The sequence below is a fragment of the Ochotona curzoniae genome, unplaced genomic scaffold, assembly GCF_017591425.1.
Source record: "Ochotona curzoniae isolate NIBS_2020 unplaced genomic scaffold, NIBS_Ocur_1.0 contig_4792, whole genome shotgun sequence".
NCBI lineage: Eukaryota > Metazoa > Chordata > Mammalia > Lagomorpha > Ochotonidae > Ochotona > Ochotona curzoniae.
Genome location: NW_024466389.1, coordinates 743,730 through 759,423, shown reverse-complemented (window position 1 = coordinate 759,423; position 15,694 = coordinate 743,730). Strand labels below are relative to the sequence as shown.

General features: G+C 61.4%; 1 protein-coding gene across 2 annotated transcripts; it reads right to left on the bottom strand.

Annotated features, from left to right (window-relative positions):
* Positions 1-3,709: 3,709 nt before the first annotated feature.
* TNFRSF14 (TNF receptor superfamily member 14) lies at positions 3,710-15,638 on the bottom strand. Of its 2 annotated transcripts, XM_040987800.1 has the most exons (8): positions 15,454-15,638; positions 14,734-14,845; positions 14,426-14,551; positions 13,283-13,438; positions 13,000-13,090; positions 12,328-12,494; positions 11,632-11,657; positions 3,710-3,862 (listed from the first exon to the last, which is right to left on the bottom strand). In XM_040987800.1, exons 1-8 carry the CDS (start codon positions 15,520-15,522, stop codon positions 3,767-3,769), a joined length of 843 nt encoding a protein of 280 aa, XP_040843734.1. In that variant the 5' UTR covers positions 15,523-15,638; the 3' UTR covers positions 3,710-3,766. The 2 variants fall into 2 exon arrangements, with proteins under 2 accessions (XP_040843734.1, XP_040843736.1); XM_040987802.1 differs by lacking the exon at positions 14,426-14,551.
* Between the last annotated feature and the right edge of the window lie 56 nt (positions 15,639-15,694).

Below are 15,694 nucleotides of genomic sequence, written 5' to 3'. Positions count from 1 at the left end.
CTGCGGGCCTCGCCCATCGGACCGGTCAGAACCGGCGTCTCATTTGCATATGCATGAGCCCGCACCCCGATCCTGTGTCCGACGGCAGAGCTGGTGGCTCTCGGTGTCCCGGGGACTCGACGCGAATCACGCCCTGTCCTTCCTGGACACGGCGAGTGCGGGGTGGGCCGGTGCTGTGGGGTCGCCACCGCCAGCCGTCCCTTCTCGTCCACCTGTGGGGTCGCCTCCATCAGCCGTCCCCTCTGCCCAGCTGTGGGTCACCTCCATCAGCCGTCCCCTCTGCCCACCTGTGGGTCACCTCCATCAGCTGTCCCCTCTGCCCACCTGTGGGGTCACTTCCATCAGCCGTCCCCTCTGCCCACCTGTGGGTCACCACTACCAGCCGTCCCCTCTGCCCACCTGTGGGGTCACTTCCATCAGCCGTCCCCTCTGCCCACCTGTGGGGTCACCTCCATCAGCCGTCCCCTCTGCCCACCTGTGGGTCACCTCCATCAGCTGTCCCCTCTGCCCACCTGTAGGTCACTTCCATCAGCCGTCCCCTCTGCCCACCTGTGGGGTCACTTCCATCAGCTGTCCCCTCTGCCCACCTGTGGGTCACCACTACCAGCCGTCCCCTCTGCCCACCTGTGGGGTCACCTCCATCAGCTGTCCCCCCCTGCCTACCTGTGGGTCACCACCACCCAGGTGTCCCCTCTGCCCACCTGGAGCCTCAGAGCCTTGTTGTGTAACCACTCCTTCGCAAGCCCCATAAAGGCCCGTGACAGGGAGGGCTCTCTCTCCCTCTCTCTTCCTCTCTCGCTCTCTCTGTCCTGTGCCTCCCTTGCTCTGCCACGCTCACCCTTGGCCTCCCCAGGACCTGCTTGCTCTCTGGCTTCCGGTGGACAGAGCTGAGGACAGGAGGACGGGCAGCCCTGAGCATGCCCCGTGTGTCTGTATTCCTCACCCTCTGTGCACGGCCCGGGCGGGACAGTGCAGCAGGCAATGCTAAGATGTCTGTATTTCTGATGTGTGTGCTGTCGGGAGAGGGGAGGCCTGGCAGCGAGGGAACGTGAGCAGAGAAGCCAGGGAGAGGTGAGTATGCAGCTTTCTGAGTGTGTCCAGGCTGTTTGTTAGGATGGCATTGCTGGGGAAGCTGGGCCATAGGTGTCCAGCTTAATGGGTGAACTTCAGGGTCATGACCACTTGTTCAGACTGGATTGCCATGTGTTACTGCCATTTGCTCGTTCCTAGTGGGCCTGTTATCACCAAACTTGGTTAATAAAGACTCCTCATTACACCCTAGACTTGTCTGACATGATCTCACTTGCACCCGCAACACAGGCCTGCAATCAAAGAGGATGCCTCCAGCCCAGGTCTGCTGCGGGTCAGGGTCCCTGCGTTCCGCGGGGAAGGGTGCAGCCCCCAGCCTGGGTCTCTGAGGGTCAGGGTCCCTGCATTCCGCGGGGAAGGGTGCAGCCCCCAGCCTGGGTCTCTGAGGGTCAGGGTCCCTACGTTCCGCGGGGAAGGGTGCAGCCCCCAGCCTGGGTCTCTGAGGGTCAGGGTCCCTGCGTTCCGCGGGGAAGGGTGCAGCCTCCAGCCCAGGTCTCTGCGGGTCAGGGTCCCTACGTTCCGCGGGGAAGGGTGCAGCCCCCAGCCTGGGTCTCTGAGGGTCAGGGTCCCTGCGTTCCGCGGGGAAGGGTGCAGCCTCCAGCCCAGGTCTGCTGCGGGTCAGGGTCCCTGCGTTCCGCGGGGAAGGGTGCAGCCCCCAGCCCAGGTCTCTGCGGGTCAGGGTCCCTGCGTTCCGCGGGGAAGGGGTGCAGCCTCCAGCCCAGGTCTGCTGCGGGTCAGGGTCTCTGCGTTCCTCGGGGAAGGGTGCAGCCCCCAGCCCAGGTCTCTGCGGGTCAGGGTCCCTGCGTTCCGCGGGGAAGGGGTGCAGCCTCCAGCCCAGGTCTGCTGCGGGTCAGGGTCCCTGCGTTCCGCGGGGAAGGGTGCAGCCCCCAGCCCAGGTCTCTGCGGGTCAGGGTCCCTGCGTTCCGCGGGGAAGGGTGCAGCCTCCAGCCTGGGTCTCTGAGGGTCAGGGTCCCTGCGTTCCGCGGGGAAGGGGTGCAACTCCCAGCCCAGGTCAGGAGAGGGGCAGTTCCGCCCTGCTTTGCCCTCCTGGTGGCTCCCACAGGCGGGCCTGCCCCCACAGCCGCCTCCCTGCCAGGTCTCCCAGAGCCAGACGGTATCACGGAGGCCTGTCTGGGCGAGTGGGGATTTGGCTGGCAGCTGAGCCACCTGTATCGCATCCACAGGGCCTGGCATCCAGTCCAGCTCGGGCCAGCCTCCAGCTTCCTGCCAGTGCTAGCCACAGGGGTCCCCTGGGTGCTCCCGGCTCTGGCGCCCACCTAGCCCCAGCCGTGTCGGCCACTCCAGGCATCCGTGGGCAGTGGATGCTCGCTTGCCCCCATCCTTTTCTGCCTTCTGAGCAATGTCTGCTTGCCCCAGGGTGGCCTTGCACCCGCCCTTGGAGGGCACCCCTCACAGGAGTGGGGTCACCCCCGGCTGCTTCTCCCTGCCAGGCCTGAGCCGAGGGCACCCAGGTTCCTGTTCTTACTTCAGCTAGAGCTGTTTCATTTAAGAGACATGGAGCCTGTGCTGCGGACCCACTGCCCAGATGCCTCAGTGGCCAAGCCTGCTGTTCCATCCAGGTCTCTCAACTGTGAGCTGCCTCCCTAGAAAAGCGGGGGCACGGGGAGAAGCCACACCCCACTGAGGGAGGAGGCTGGCTGCCCTGGCACCGCCACTCGGCTGTGCCCACCCTCAGCTCAGTGTGGGAGCCACTGCACACCCTGGCTGCTGTCACCAGCTGATGCTGGGTCCCTGCTGAGCACAGTGGACACGTTTTATTTCAGTGCATTTGGAAGGCCGCGGGGCAGGTGACAGACCTCCCAGGCTCACCTCCCTGCCCACGAGCCCGGGCAGCAGGGGTTGCACGGCAGCCGGCCCCTCTGCTGCCCTCCAGGAGTGCTTAGCGGAAAGCAGGCTGAACGCGGAACGCAGCCTCGGCGTCCCCCATTGCTGGCCAGGCGTGGGACAGCCCAGGGCCCGCGGCTTTGCTGCTGCTGAGCCCGGTGCCTCCCGCCCCCAAGCCCGGTTGTGTTCCCCTGCGCCCTGGGCGCGAAGTCGCAGCCAACACCCCCGGGGTGCTCTGGTTTGCCGCGCACCGCAGCCGCCGGCGGCAGGGGCGCGCACGGGGCAGACCCGGGAGGGCCCGGCTGGGCAGGTCGTCCGCGGGTTCCGGGAAAGCTGCGCAGGACGGCCGGCCGCGACGGGAAGTCCCTGGCCTCGGGCTCTTCACCAGGCTGGTCACGAGAGGTGCCCGCGGGGCCGCGTCCACGCAGCTGGGTGTCCCGCCTGGCGAATGCAGAGACGCGAGGCCCCTTCTCCCGCGGAGGAAGTGGTGGTCGGGGAGGTGACCCCAAACGGGAGCGCCTAGGCAAGGAGGGGCGCTGGGGGCCAAGGAGATGGCAGGGTGCACGCTGGCAGGGGCGCTGAGGAGGGAGCCACGACCACCAGGGAAGACACAGCCCCAATCACCTCTCCGAAACACACTGTGGTCAGCGGGGAGGCACTTCCTTCGGAACATGGCTGGTGGCCAAGCCGGCTTTGTGCCGCAACCTGGGCTAGCCGGGCGCTCTGGAGGCCTCCCGGGTCCTGCTGGGCCTGCTGTGAGCCAGGAGCAGCTTCCTCCAACAGCTGGTCCCACACGTGGCAGCCGTCGATCCCGCTGGCTAGCGATGGCCCCCTAGATCAGCACAGGGGCCGTCTCCTCCTCCGCCACCGTGGTGACGCTGGGCAGCACCTGTAGCACCATGGGCTTGCTGTCTTCACTCCTTTTGCCCTGCAGGACAAGTGCCCCGTGAGGACCCTGAATCCTCTGGTCTTCCCTGCCTCCCCCGCAGCCCTGGTGGCTGTGCAGGGCCCCGGCTTCCATCCACACTCAGCAGAGGGCCCAGGGGCAGATGGGAAAACAGGCGTCCCAAGGCTTGGAGTGCAACTACCCAGCTCATGCTGTGCCCCGGGCTGCCCTCCTACCCCCAGGAAGTTCACTGGCAGCTGGCCCCACCCAACAGAGCAGGCAGGGGCCCCAGGAAGTGCTGCCCCACCCCCATTCTCCCACCTGGGCCCCCAGCAGCAGCCAGGCAGCAGCATCCACCCACCCACCTTCATGCTGGGAGCAGCGCCCTGCTCTGAACTGCTCAGCCCTCAGCCATCCCGGAGGGCAGCCACCAAGCACTCGTGGGTATCCTGGCTGGGCCCACTGTACAGCCCAGCTCAGGCAGGCCCAACAGGATGCCCCGCCCACAGGCAGCCCACGACAGCGAGGGACACGCCACAGCTGCTGCCCCCCACGCACACGTCTGGCTGGTGTGGCCCAGCTCCTGTGGCAGCCCCGAGGAACAGGCTCACTCTAGCTCAGACCCTGAGCCAAAGCGGAGATGGTCAGCAGAGAACAGACAAGGCCGAGGGTCAGACGGACGGACGACTGGTGGGTCAGGAGTCAGGCATGGGGGCGGGTCAGAAAGAACGGCAGAGGAAGCTTGAGCTGACGGACGGACAGACAGCTCCGAGGGCATGTAAGAGTTTAGAATAACCGCTTGATTCTGCCTCTGTATATTGCTTTCTGCTGAGCAAGAGTAGAGCCATGTTAGACTAAGTATAGAAAAGTCATTTCATGAAACAAGTAAAGTTTCAGTTTCCCAGACATGAACAAGGCAGCTGCAAGAATGGAGAAGATAAGGAAGCAAGGCCAATGCAACAAGGCCGATGCAAGAATATAAAAAATAAGAAAGTGAGACAGTTACAGAGAGATAAGAAGTTTGAGAAAGTACCGGGTCATCTAGTCCTAAGACGAGGAATGCAGACCGTCAACAATTAAAAAATTCCAGTTGTTATGCAAAGTTTGTGGTTTTGTCCTTTAAAAAGGTGCTTTAACCTGCTTGGGGCGCGCAGAGTCCTGGGTGCCTCCAGAGACTCTGTTGCCCATTCGCGAATGATCAATAAAACCCTCAGGCTTATTGCAGCCTCTGCGTTTGACTTGCTTTGCCAATGACGGTGCGGCTCCCCTCCACGGGGCTGGACTCTCCCCGAGTCTGACAAGCTGAGGGCTAGCGAGGCTTCCCCAGCCTGCAGCAGGCACTCTGTCAGTGGCCCGCTCACACGGCTGCTGCTGGGAAAGCCATGGGCAAGGGCCACCTGCGAGGGCCCCTGCACGGACCAGGGAGACCAGGACGGCCCAGCTGCCTCCCCGCCCCAGCCTGGGCAACAGCCACCTGCTTGAGCCCCTGCACGGACCAGGGAGACCAGGACGGCCCAGCTGCCTCCCCGCTCCAGCCTGGCCCAGCTCCACTGGTGCAGCTGCAGCCTGGTACTGAAGCCATTTGGAGAGTGAGCCAGCAAATGGAAGAACTTTCTCTCCATTTTCTCTCTCTCTCTCTCTCTTTCTCTCTCTCCCTCTTTCTGCGCCAGGATCCCATAAGATTCTAATTCCGGCAGCTGCACTTCCCATCCAGCTCCCTGCCTGTGGCCTGGGAAAGCAGTCAAGGACGCCCAAGACCTTGGGACCCTGCACCTGTGTGGGAAACCTAGAAGTTCCTGGCGCCTGGCTTCTGATCGGCTCAGCTCCAGCCATTGCAGTCACTTGGGGAGTCAATCAAGACACGGAAGATCTTCCTCTCTGTATATCTGACTTTCCAATAAAAATAAATTTTTTATAATAATAATTCCCATCTCCTTCAAGATAACTTATTTTTTTTTATGAAGAAGAAAAGAGGAAAATTGAATAAATGGGGACCAGTGTGGTGGCACCACAGGCTAACCCTCCAGCTGTGGCACTGGCATCCTGTGTGGGCCCCGGTGCGAGTCCCAGCTGCTCCACTTTCAATTCAGCTCCCTGACAACACACCTGGGGAAGCAGCAGAGCATGGACCAAAGGCCCTGGGCCCCTGCACCCATGTAGGAGACCCAGAAGCAACTCCTGGCTTTGGACCAGTCCAGCTGTGGCCGTTTGGGGAGGGAACAGCAGACAGAACGTCTCTGTCTCTCTTCTTTGTGACTCTGACTTTCAAGTAAAATAAACAAACAAACAAAAAAGACACATGGGACACGATTTGCCTGTAGCAGAAAGGGGAGGGGAGGAGGAACATTCCAGAAGAGGGAAGAGAGGAGAAAGCTTTCCACATCGGGGAAGATACAGACCAGCCAGGCACCCCAGACTGGGGCTGAGGGTCTCGCGGCAGGACGGCCCACCGCAGCTGGCCAGGCACGTGGCAGGGAGCAAGTCCACGCCAGCAGGGGCCGAGTGGCTGGCCAGCAGCAACTTCCCAGCAAAAGCCTGGCCGGCCACAAGAAAGGAACATGAGGTGCTCGGGACCCGGAAGGCCTGCCCACTGTGAGCCCAGCACCCCGAGGGAAAGTGATGAACTGCCTCGCGCCGTCGTGGTCCTGCTTGGACCACCGGGACAGCCTTCGGCGGGAAGATGGTGGCCACCAGCCCCAATCACCATGGAGCAAATATGCCAGGGAAGGGAGGCCCGCATGGTCCCCACACCCAGCCCCAGTGTCCAACGACCAGCAAGTGCAGGGAGGGCACGAGGACACACCGCCCACCGGGCGGCAGCATCGTGAGGGGCTGGCGGCGTCCACTGGGGTAAGCCGCCCTTTCCAATGGCTGACGCGCGGCAAGGTCCGTGATAGCCCAAGGGCTACAGCTCTTGCTGCCCAGCAGGCCAGGGCTTCCAGCACCTGGGCTGGCTCAGCCTTGCATTTGGGCAGCAAATCAGCAGATGCAAGATCTCTCTCTGTCTCTCTGTCACTCTGCCTTTCAAATAAATCAATCTTTAAAGGTAGTAATAACAGGGGCTGGTGTGGCACAGTGCGTTAAGCCTGTAACAGCAGCAGCCCGTGTGGGCACTGATTCATGTCCCAGACGCTCCAGTCCAGGCAGCTGGCTGCTAACGCCTGGGAACACCGCAGAGAATGGCCAGCATTGGACGCCTGCTTCCAGGCAGGCGCTCCGGCTGTCCAAGCGGGGGGAAGCAAAGCAGCAGACACCTGTCTGTAACTCTGACCTTCACATAAAAATGAAGTGAACTACTTAAAATAAAAAGTATATATGGACTAATGGTTTAAAAAGGTGAAATCCTTTTGTTGGGGCCAGTACAGTGGTTTAACTGGCTAATCCTCCGCCTGCATCCTACTGGGCACTGGTTTGTGTCCCGGCTGCTCCACGTCCCACCCAGCTCCCTGCCAGTAGCCTGGGAAAGCAGTCGAGCACCGCCCAAAGCCTTGGGACCCTGCACTCCCATGGGAGACCTGGAGGAAGCTCCTGGCTCCTGGCTTCGGATCGGCTCAGCTCTGGCCACTGTGGCCAGCTGAGAAGTGTATATGAATGGACAGAAAATCCTTCTCTCCGTCTCTCTTCCTCTCTGTAAATCTGACTTAAACCTTCCAATAAATAAATAATTTTTAAAATACAAGAACTCACTTTGTCAGTAAGGACACACACACTGAAAGCAAAGGCGTGAGGAAGGATGTTTCAGGAAATGGAAAGCAGAAGGCAGAGGTGTGATCCCCGCGCAGCACACACGTTGAGTGTGAAGATGCAAGAGTGACGGGGGTCTTTCAGGACCGTGAGCCGCTGGGGGCAGCAGCTGCCCACCCCACGACACAGGGCCGGCGTCTGCACCCACCTTCCTCTGCGGGCCGGGCCCCCGCAAGCCTGCGCCCCTCCCCACCTCCGCAGGCCCCACGCAAGTCTCCACAGCAACGCTGACCTCAGAACCGCTGGCCGTGTCCTCTGTGACCACAGCAGGGCAACACATCAGAGCCAAGCGGGGCCGGGCGGGCTGTGCTAACCGGCGGAAATTAGGCAACATTCTCTTAAAAAACCGATGATTCAAACAAGAAATCAACAGGGAAATTTTTAGGTTTCCTCAAATAAATGAAAATGAAAACACAGTGTATACCAAGGCCGTGAGACACGGCGAAGACAGAGTTGAGAGCAGAGAGGCGGCGAGCGCTGCGTAAACAGCCCAGGGCGCCAGGAGCCCCGTGAGCAGCACGCCGCACGAAGGGGTGGGACGGACACAAAAAAGGAGACACTCCAACAGTCCAAATGAGAGCCAGACATTGGAACAGACACCCCAGTCTCACAAAGCATCAGTGGGAACTATGATGGGCACACGCGCCAGAGACCGGCGCCAGGTGGGCGAGTTTTTCAACTCAGAGCGGCCCAGACTGAACCAGGAAGCCACAGGAAGCCCAAGCAGCTGAGAGCAGCGGAAACAGACTCACCGAACAAACCCGGCACCCAAGCTGCACTCAGCTTTACCAAGTTTCTTAAGAACTAAAGCCAATTATTTTCAAGCTGTTTCAAACAAGTCAAGTTTGCTCTTCCACACTGCATCTATAAATCCAGTATCGCACTGGTGCCAAACCAGTAAACCACACACTCATTCTTGACCAATGTTGGAACAAAAACCCTCAACAGGAGATTGATGCTGTGGCATGGCGGGCTAAGCCCCAGCCTGTGCCCCCGACCCAGCCACTGGCCCAGTGTCCTGCTGGGTACTGTGGCATGGCGGGCTAAGCCCCAGCCTGCGCCCCCGACCCAGCCACTGGCCCAGTGTCCTGCTGGGTGCTGTGGCATGGCGGGCTAAGCCCCAGCCTGCAGCTCCAGCCCAACCGCTGGCCCAGCGTCCTGCTGGGTGCTGTAGCATGGCGGGCTAAGCCCCAGCTTGCGTCCCAGCCCAGCCGCTGGCCCAGCGTCCTGCTGGGTGCTGTGGCATGGCGGGCTAAGCCCCAGCTTGCGTCCCTGACCCAGCCGCTGGCCCAGCGTCCTGCTGGGTGCTGGGAGTCAGCAAAGGGAGCCCCAGCCCCCCACATCACCCGTGTCAGAGACTCACAGCTGCTCTGGGACAGTGGGCAGAAGATGCCTTTCTGGGCCCAGTAGGATGGCCCAATGGTAAATCCTCGCCTTCCACACATCAGGATCCCACGTGGGCACCAGCTTGTGACCCAGCTGCTCCACTTCCCATCCAGCTCCGTGCTTGTGGCCTGGGAAAGCAGTCGAGGACGGCCCAAAGCCTTGGGACCCTGCACCCACATGGGAGACCCGGAAGAAGTTCCTGGCTCCTGGCTTCGGATCAGCTCAGCTCTGGCTGTTGTGACCACTTGGGGAGTGAACCAGCAGACAGAAGATCTTGCTCTCTAAGTCCCTCTCTCTCTAAATTCTTTTCCGACAAAAATAACTAAATCATTTTTTAAAAAAGAAGATATCTTTCATTGGTTTGTCCATGTGTCTCAATGTTGTTCTTTCAAATACAAACGGGTAAACATTTTTAAAATTCTCATCAGAATCCAACATAATCTAGCTCAGGCCCAGGACGGCTGGGATCAGCTGGGACTTAATCTGAGGAAACTGACAATGGTCACCTCAGCCACGTGGGCAGCAACGGCCACGGTCAGCTCAGCATATAAGAAGCATCTGATAAAATTCAAGAGTGTTTCGTGCAAACGCTGGGGTGCTGAAGCCTCCTCAGCATACTGGGGCTACCCACGCCGATCCCGTCACCACAGCCGTGTTGCCTAGAAAAGCTGAAAGCAGCCCGGGGTCAGGAGCAAGGGTACTCACTTCCTCCATGTGTTGCTGGAAGTCAGCCACTGCAACAGGGTGCGGGAAGGAAGGGAAGGGCCCACACTTCCCTATTTGCACAGTCTGATTTCACAGGAAAAAACAATAATAATAAAGAAAACACCCCAAGAAAACCATCATAACTCATCAACAAATGTGGTAAGGATTAGCATAGAGGATTAGCATAGGAAAATAAGTAGCTTTATATATGTAATTTATATACAATGATGATGATGTTGAGAACAAAATGGAGAAAAGCCTGGTTTGCACAGCCACACACAGTATACCCAGGGATAAGTTTAACCGAAGAAGTGGAAAAACTTCCTTAAGGAAAATTATAAGATGGGAAGATGTCCCATGTTCATGGATAGGAAGATGTTGGCAAAATGTTTGATCTGTGGATAGAGTACAATTTTTATCTAAATATCGCACTGTTCTTCATAGAACTAGGAACAACAAATCCAAAATTCACACGAAACCACCAAAGACCCAGATTACCCAAAGCACTCCCACAGCAGGGAGCAGGGAAAAAAATCTAGGGAACTTGTTCTATTTGAGTCCAAAACCCACTACAGAGCCTCGCCACCGAACGGGGTGGACCAGCGGACGCAGCAGACTCCCCAAGGAGGCCCCGGGGCCAAAGGCAGCACACAGCCGCAGGCGCAGAAGGGGAACCTGCTTGCTAAACCGTGCCGGGAAACCAACTCCCGCAGGCAGAGGACAAAGACGCAGTGCCCCCGGAAAGGGCTCCTGGCAAAGTTGCCTGTACTCCTGAAGTCTGGAATCTTGGAGATTCCAGGAGGTAGGAAGGACCTCGGAGTTTTGAGATGTATGGGAAAGACCTTTGAGGAAGCTGTCTTACTTGCTGTCTGCGTTGCAGCGGCAGGATCAGACCCCAAGCCCTGCATTGTACGTGTCTGTTTCTGCTTTGTGTCACAGGAAGCCCCGATCACGTATTTGCTCACCGTTACACCGTTACGTAGCTTTTGATTTTCCCGCAGATACTTGCTAAAAACCCCACACTTCTAGCTCATGGCAAGAGGCTGCCCCTGGACTGGACGTTAATCTCATTTCACTCATCTTGGAGTCTCACTCGATTTCACTGAACCCCAACACCCGCACCTTACACAGACACTAGCTCAGAGCCGACCAAGGCCTTGGCTCCAGGACACTGGGCTGGATGGAGGTGGACTCCACTGCACTAACAGCAGGGCCGACAGCGGCAGCGACCTACACCAATGGCCACCCCACAGATGCCAGGAGCCCTGACACTCAGCTGCAGATGCACCGAGTGACCTGTGGAAACCTGGTGGGAAAAGGCAGGATGGGCCTGCCCTCCAGTGCCAGCTCCACTTCTGACCCCAGGAGGCAGGGACCACAGATCAACACTCAGAAGAAAGCCAGGTACCCCCTCCCCGACCCAGCTCTCCCCCTCCCTCCCCTGACGGCAGCCCCCTCCCCGACCCAGCTTTCTCCCCCTCTTCTGGACATGCAGCCCCCTCCCCGATCCAGCTCCCCAACTCCCCTGGACAGCTGCCCTCCCCACACCGCCCCCCGCCCCGCAGTTCCTCTGCCCTGGTGCACAGGACCAAAGGCAGAGCAGGGCCACTGCCCTCCCATGGGGAAGTTACTGTGGATCCAGAACCCACGAGGTCCTGGGAGGGCAGGAAGACAGGATGGTTAAGGGCAGGGAGGAGCCGCGGGAGGGCGGCTGCACTGACAGCAGTAACCCAGCACGGTGACAAGTGGGAGGAAGTCGCAGCTGACACTCCAACATCCACTGAGATCGTCTCCCACACGTGTTGGAACTTTACCCACACTCACTGGGTGTCAACAGGAAGTGAGTGTGTCTTCCAGGGTCATGGGGGTCATGGGGGTCAGTGCCCTCCCACCTGACTCAAAGAACGGGGAGCCCGCCCATGCACCCCACCAGCACCACCCAGCTGGGCAGAAGGAAAGGTCAGGGGACACAGTACCTGGATTGAGTCGGTCGCCTGGTCACCTGCAAGACAAGACACACAGCTGGGGCGGGGCCAAGGAGACAGTGGTATCCTGTGGGGTCTTCACCCAGCTGGCCTGCGTGGGAGCCTGGCCTCTTTGGACACAAGGCGACATAACCTGAGGCTGTTCCCAGGGCCAGGCCATGTCACACCCCCAGCCCATGGGGCTATCTCCCGGAAAATGGGGGGCACCTAGCAAAGGGCACCGTTTCAGCCCAGCTGCCTGAGCTCTAGCCTGGATCCTCAGACCCCGGGAGCCCTGCCGACACCGAGCTGGGAACAGAGCCGGCCCGCCCCTCTAGGCTGTACTTAGAGCTAGAACCCCGGGTTCCGTCACGGGGTCCCCAAAGCTAAGATTCTTGTGCCTGGCACACATACCACAAGAGGGCTGCTAAGTGGACAATGGAAGGATTGGCATTTGGTGTTCCCCATGGGGACACAGCCTCGCCCAGGGCCAAACAGGGCAGCTATCGGCACCTCCTACAGCTTCTCCCAGCTAGGGCCAGTGTGCCTGGGCACCTCCCCAACCCCGCGCAGCCAGGACCCCACAGCCTAGAGCACAGTAGGCGCAGGGGCTCCAGGCGCAGCCCCAGGGCCCTGCACACAGAGACCTACCTCACCTGGCCAGCAGCTGTCTCCCAGACACTGCAGGGGACGGGGCCTGGCACTCACCTGGTGGCCTTTTCCGTCTCCTCCATTTCCAGATGAATACACCAACAAGGATCAACAGGATGATGGTGGTGGCAAAGCCCCAAACAAGATGCTGCATCCAGGGGGAGCAGGTGGCATCTGTGCGGTTGGTCCCAGGCACTGCTTCGGCCAGGAGCCAGTGGCTGCAGCTGGGACAGAGGTGCCGCAGGAGGCCAGAGCTGCGTGAGGCCCCGCTGACGGCCTTAGGCCTGCCTCCCCAGGAGTGGAGAGGGGAAAGGGGGAGGGCAGGGGAGAAGCCAGGAGAGGAGGGACACGAGGATAGCCCAGAGACTAGGGGCCCCCAGGCCCGAGTCACACAGGAACCACAAGCCCAGCTCAGCCAGGGACCCCGATCCCAGGTCAGCCAGGACAAGACCAAGGAGAGAGGGTGGGAGGATGAAGCGTTGCCCACCCCCGCAGTAGCCATGCCTCACCCACACAGGATCCCCGTCCCCTGGAACCCAGGTCAGTTCTGGGGTCTGGGACTGACGTAAGGAGGGGCCACATTGGGGAGGGGTGGGCTATCTCCATCTCGTAGTCCCCTAGACCCCGTGGCCCTGACACACAGGGGTCAGGAACCTGGCAGCAGTGTCCCTCGGGTGGGGGGCCCGGGGTGGGGACCCCCTACCGCCACACCCTGGAGGAGCCACCTACCTGGTCCAGGGCTGACACTGTTCCAAGCTCCCGTTGGGCGAGAACGTGCCCGGCGGGCAGTCGCCACACACAGTGTCCCGACTCTCGGTGCCTGGGAGGGGGACAGGGCCGGGCAGCATGGGGTCCCTGCCAGGGGCGTGGGCTCGTGTGCCTCCCTGCAGCTGGCCCAGGTCCCGTACCACCAAGGAGGCCTGAAGTGGCCATGGCAAGGTAGAGCCTGCAGCTCTAGGCAGACAGTGGGCTCCTGGAGACGAGGGGTAAGGGTCTGCTGGCGGGGCCTCACCTGTCTCCTGTACCCTCTGGCCTGGGCGGCAGGTGGAGTGGGGCCGGCAGGCGTCACAGTGGTCACCGTCCTTGCTGACGCAGAAGCGCCCATGGTCACAGCCGCACACAGTGTTGGCTATGCGGGAGCACACGCGCCTGGTGACCAGGCCCAGGGCTGGGGGCCAAGAGAGCACGTGAGAGTGCTGGACCCCTGAGCCGGAAATGCCTCCTGCCCCTCTAGCAGGCGGGCCATCCACTCTGCCCCCAGCTCTGCCTGAGTCCCAGAGGTGCCCGACTGCTGGGAGGAACCCAGAAGCATGAGCTGGGCAGGGAGCAAGCCCTGTGCCCATAGTGGCCCAGCTGGTGACCAGCCACAGGAGCCTGGCCCTGGCAGTGTCGCCACACAGGTCCCTGCTGTGAGGACAGACAGGGAGCCGCTGGCCTGATCCCGCCCAGGCTCCCTCCTGAAGGACAGGGTCCCGGCACCTGTGCCCTCCACAGCCCATCACACAGGGGTGTCTGCTGCCCTCCTCCGGCCCTGCCCTTGAGACCAGAGCCTCAGCCAGCTGGTCACAGGGGCACCATCAGCCCTTCAGGGAGTGCCTGTGGCCCTATCCCTGCTGGGCTTGGGGGTCCAACTGCGGGGAGACTGTGGGGCTCCCCTCCCTGCTGGCTCCTTTCCCGCAGTGTGAGGCCAGCCTCACCGGGCCCCCTGACACCTGTGGCTCAGGCCCTGGCCTGGCCTGCCGTCCCTCAGGCTGGCACGCACTAGGCTCCGTGTGGCTGCAAGCCTAGGACTGCACTGATCTGGGCAGTGCCAGTCAGTAGAGGCTGCCGGGTATGTGGAGGGCACAGTGCCCACTGCCCTGAGTCCCCTCCAGACACCTGCCTTGCCCTCCCCGTCCAGCCCAGGGTGCTTTCCTGGATGAAGAGGACACAGTGGGGCCGCAGCGGGGCCCAGGGGAGCGACTGAGACACAACAGGGTCCAGGTCCCTTGGCTGCTGGCACCAAGACGAGCAGCTGTTCTGGGCTCAGTCCCAAAGCTGTGGTTCCCCAAGGACAGCTCAGGAGGGTCCAGGTGTGGCACTCACCCACCCTGGGGTGACACAGTGGCTGGGAGCTCCCTCCCAGGGAGGCGGTGCCAGCCAGATGTGCCCCTACCTGCATGACACTCGCGGCACGGCAGACACTTGCTCAGGCCGTTGTAGTGGGCAGTGTAGGTCTCGCCAGGGCAGGGTGCACACACGGTGCCACTCTCGTTTCCGCAGGCCCGTACCACGTGGTACCCTGCCAGGCACGGCAGCCCCACCCCCCGCAGGTGTGACGATGCCACCAGGTCCCCTGGGCTCCTGGGCAGCTCCCACAGGGGGACCTTGGGAAGGGGAACTCCCAGTCCTCCTCCTAGTGGAGCCCCCGCTCCTCCCCCCCGCCCAGCTCTGACCCCTGGTTCCAGGGAGGCCCCTCCCTACCTGGGCTGCACTTGGGACAGCATTCGTTGCCCACAGGGTACTCCTCTTCCTTGCACAGGGGCTGGGCCAGGGCACAGCCAGGGACTCCCAGGAGGAGCAAGAGATACAGGGCCTGTGGGGACAGAAGGGACAGCGGAGTGGGGCTCCAGCAGGCCCTCCTTCCTCCCTGTGTGAAGGGGCAGCCACACCTGAGCCAGGGTGGCACAGCGGAGGGACCAGGCCAGGCTCCAGGGAGGACCGAGGATGCCAGCCTGGCATTGGACCCCACCCGCCCCAAAGAGCCCTGAGCCTGACGGCTGGGCCCACCGGCTGGGGCAGTGGAGAGGCTGGGGAGGGGAAGGGCTGGGGTCCCTCCCTGCACCCCAGACTGCTTATCTGCACCTGCAGAACAGGCCAGCTGGACACCTGCCAGGGCCCAGCCCAGAGCAAAGTCCCTCCCACAACTGCCCACTAATCCCACGGGGCCAGCTAGTGGGCGTGGACTCAGGAGTGCCAGATCGGGCTTCTCCTGGCTGGGCACCCTTTCCATTGCCCTTGTCCCCTCCCCCCTGCCACCTGCCCTTGTCCCCTCCTCCCCACCCCCCGCCACGGGAGGCCTGCAGAGTCCAGCAGAAAGCTAAGGCTTGCGTCCACAACTCCTGCCCGGACAGGGTCAAGGTTGGTGCTGAGGGGAGGGGGCTCGCTGGGGGCAGTGCTGACAGGGAAGGCAGAGTGACTCACCAGGCCCAGGGCGTCTGCAGGGGGTGCTGGGCCGCAGCCGGGAGGCCCCCCGCCCCGCCGGGGCTCCATGTCCACCTGAGCACAAGGCTGCCTCAGGTCGTGGCGGACCCACCCAGACCCCAGGCAGGAGGACGTCCCTCAGCCCCTCGCAACCCGCCAGACATCGCTGCCACCTGGGGACAAAAACAGAAAGCGAAAATTCTCAGCCTCAAAGATAGGAAGGGGGCGTGGCTATAAGCCT

Coding starts and splice junctions, on each gene's coding strand:
- TNFRSF14 (XM_040987800.1), bottom strand. CDS start 15,522: ATGGAGCCCCGGCGGGGCGGGGGGCCTCCCGGCTGCGGCCCAGCACCC. Junction 13,439..14,425: donor GTGCCGCGAGTGTCATGCAG/GTAGGGGCACAT, acceptor CTTGGCCCCCAG/CCCTGGGCCTGGTCACCAGG. Junction 12,495..12,999: donor CAGTGTCAGCCCTGGACCAG/GTAGGTGGCTCC, acceptor CCTCTGTCCCAG/CTGCAGCCACTGGCTCCTGG.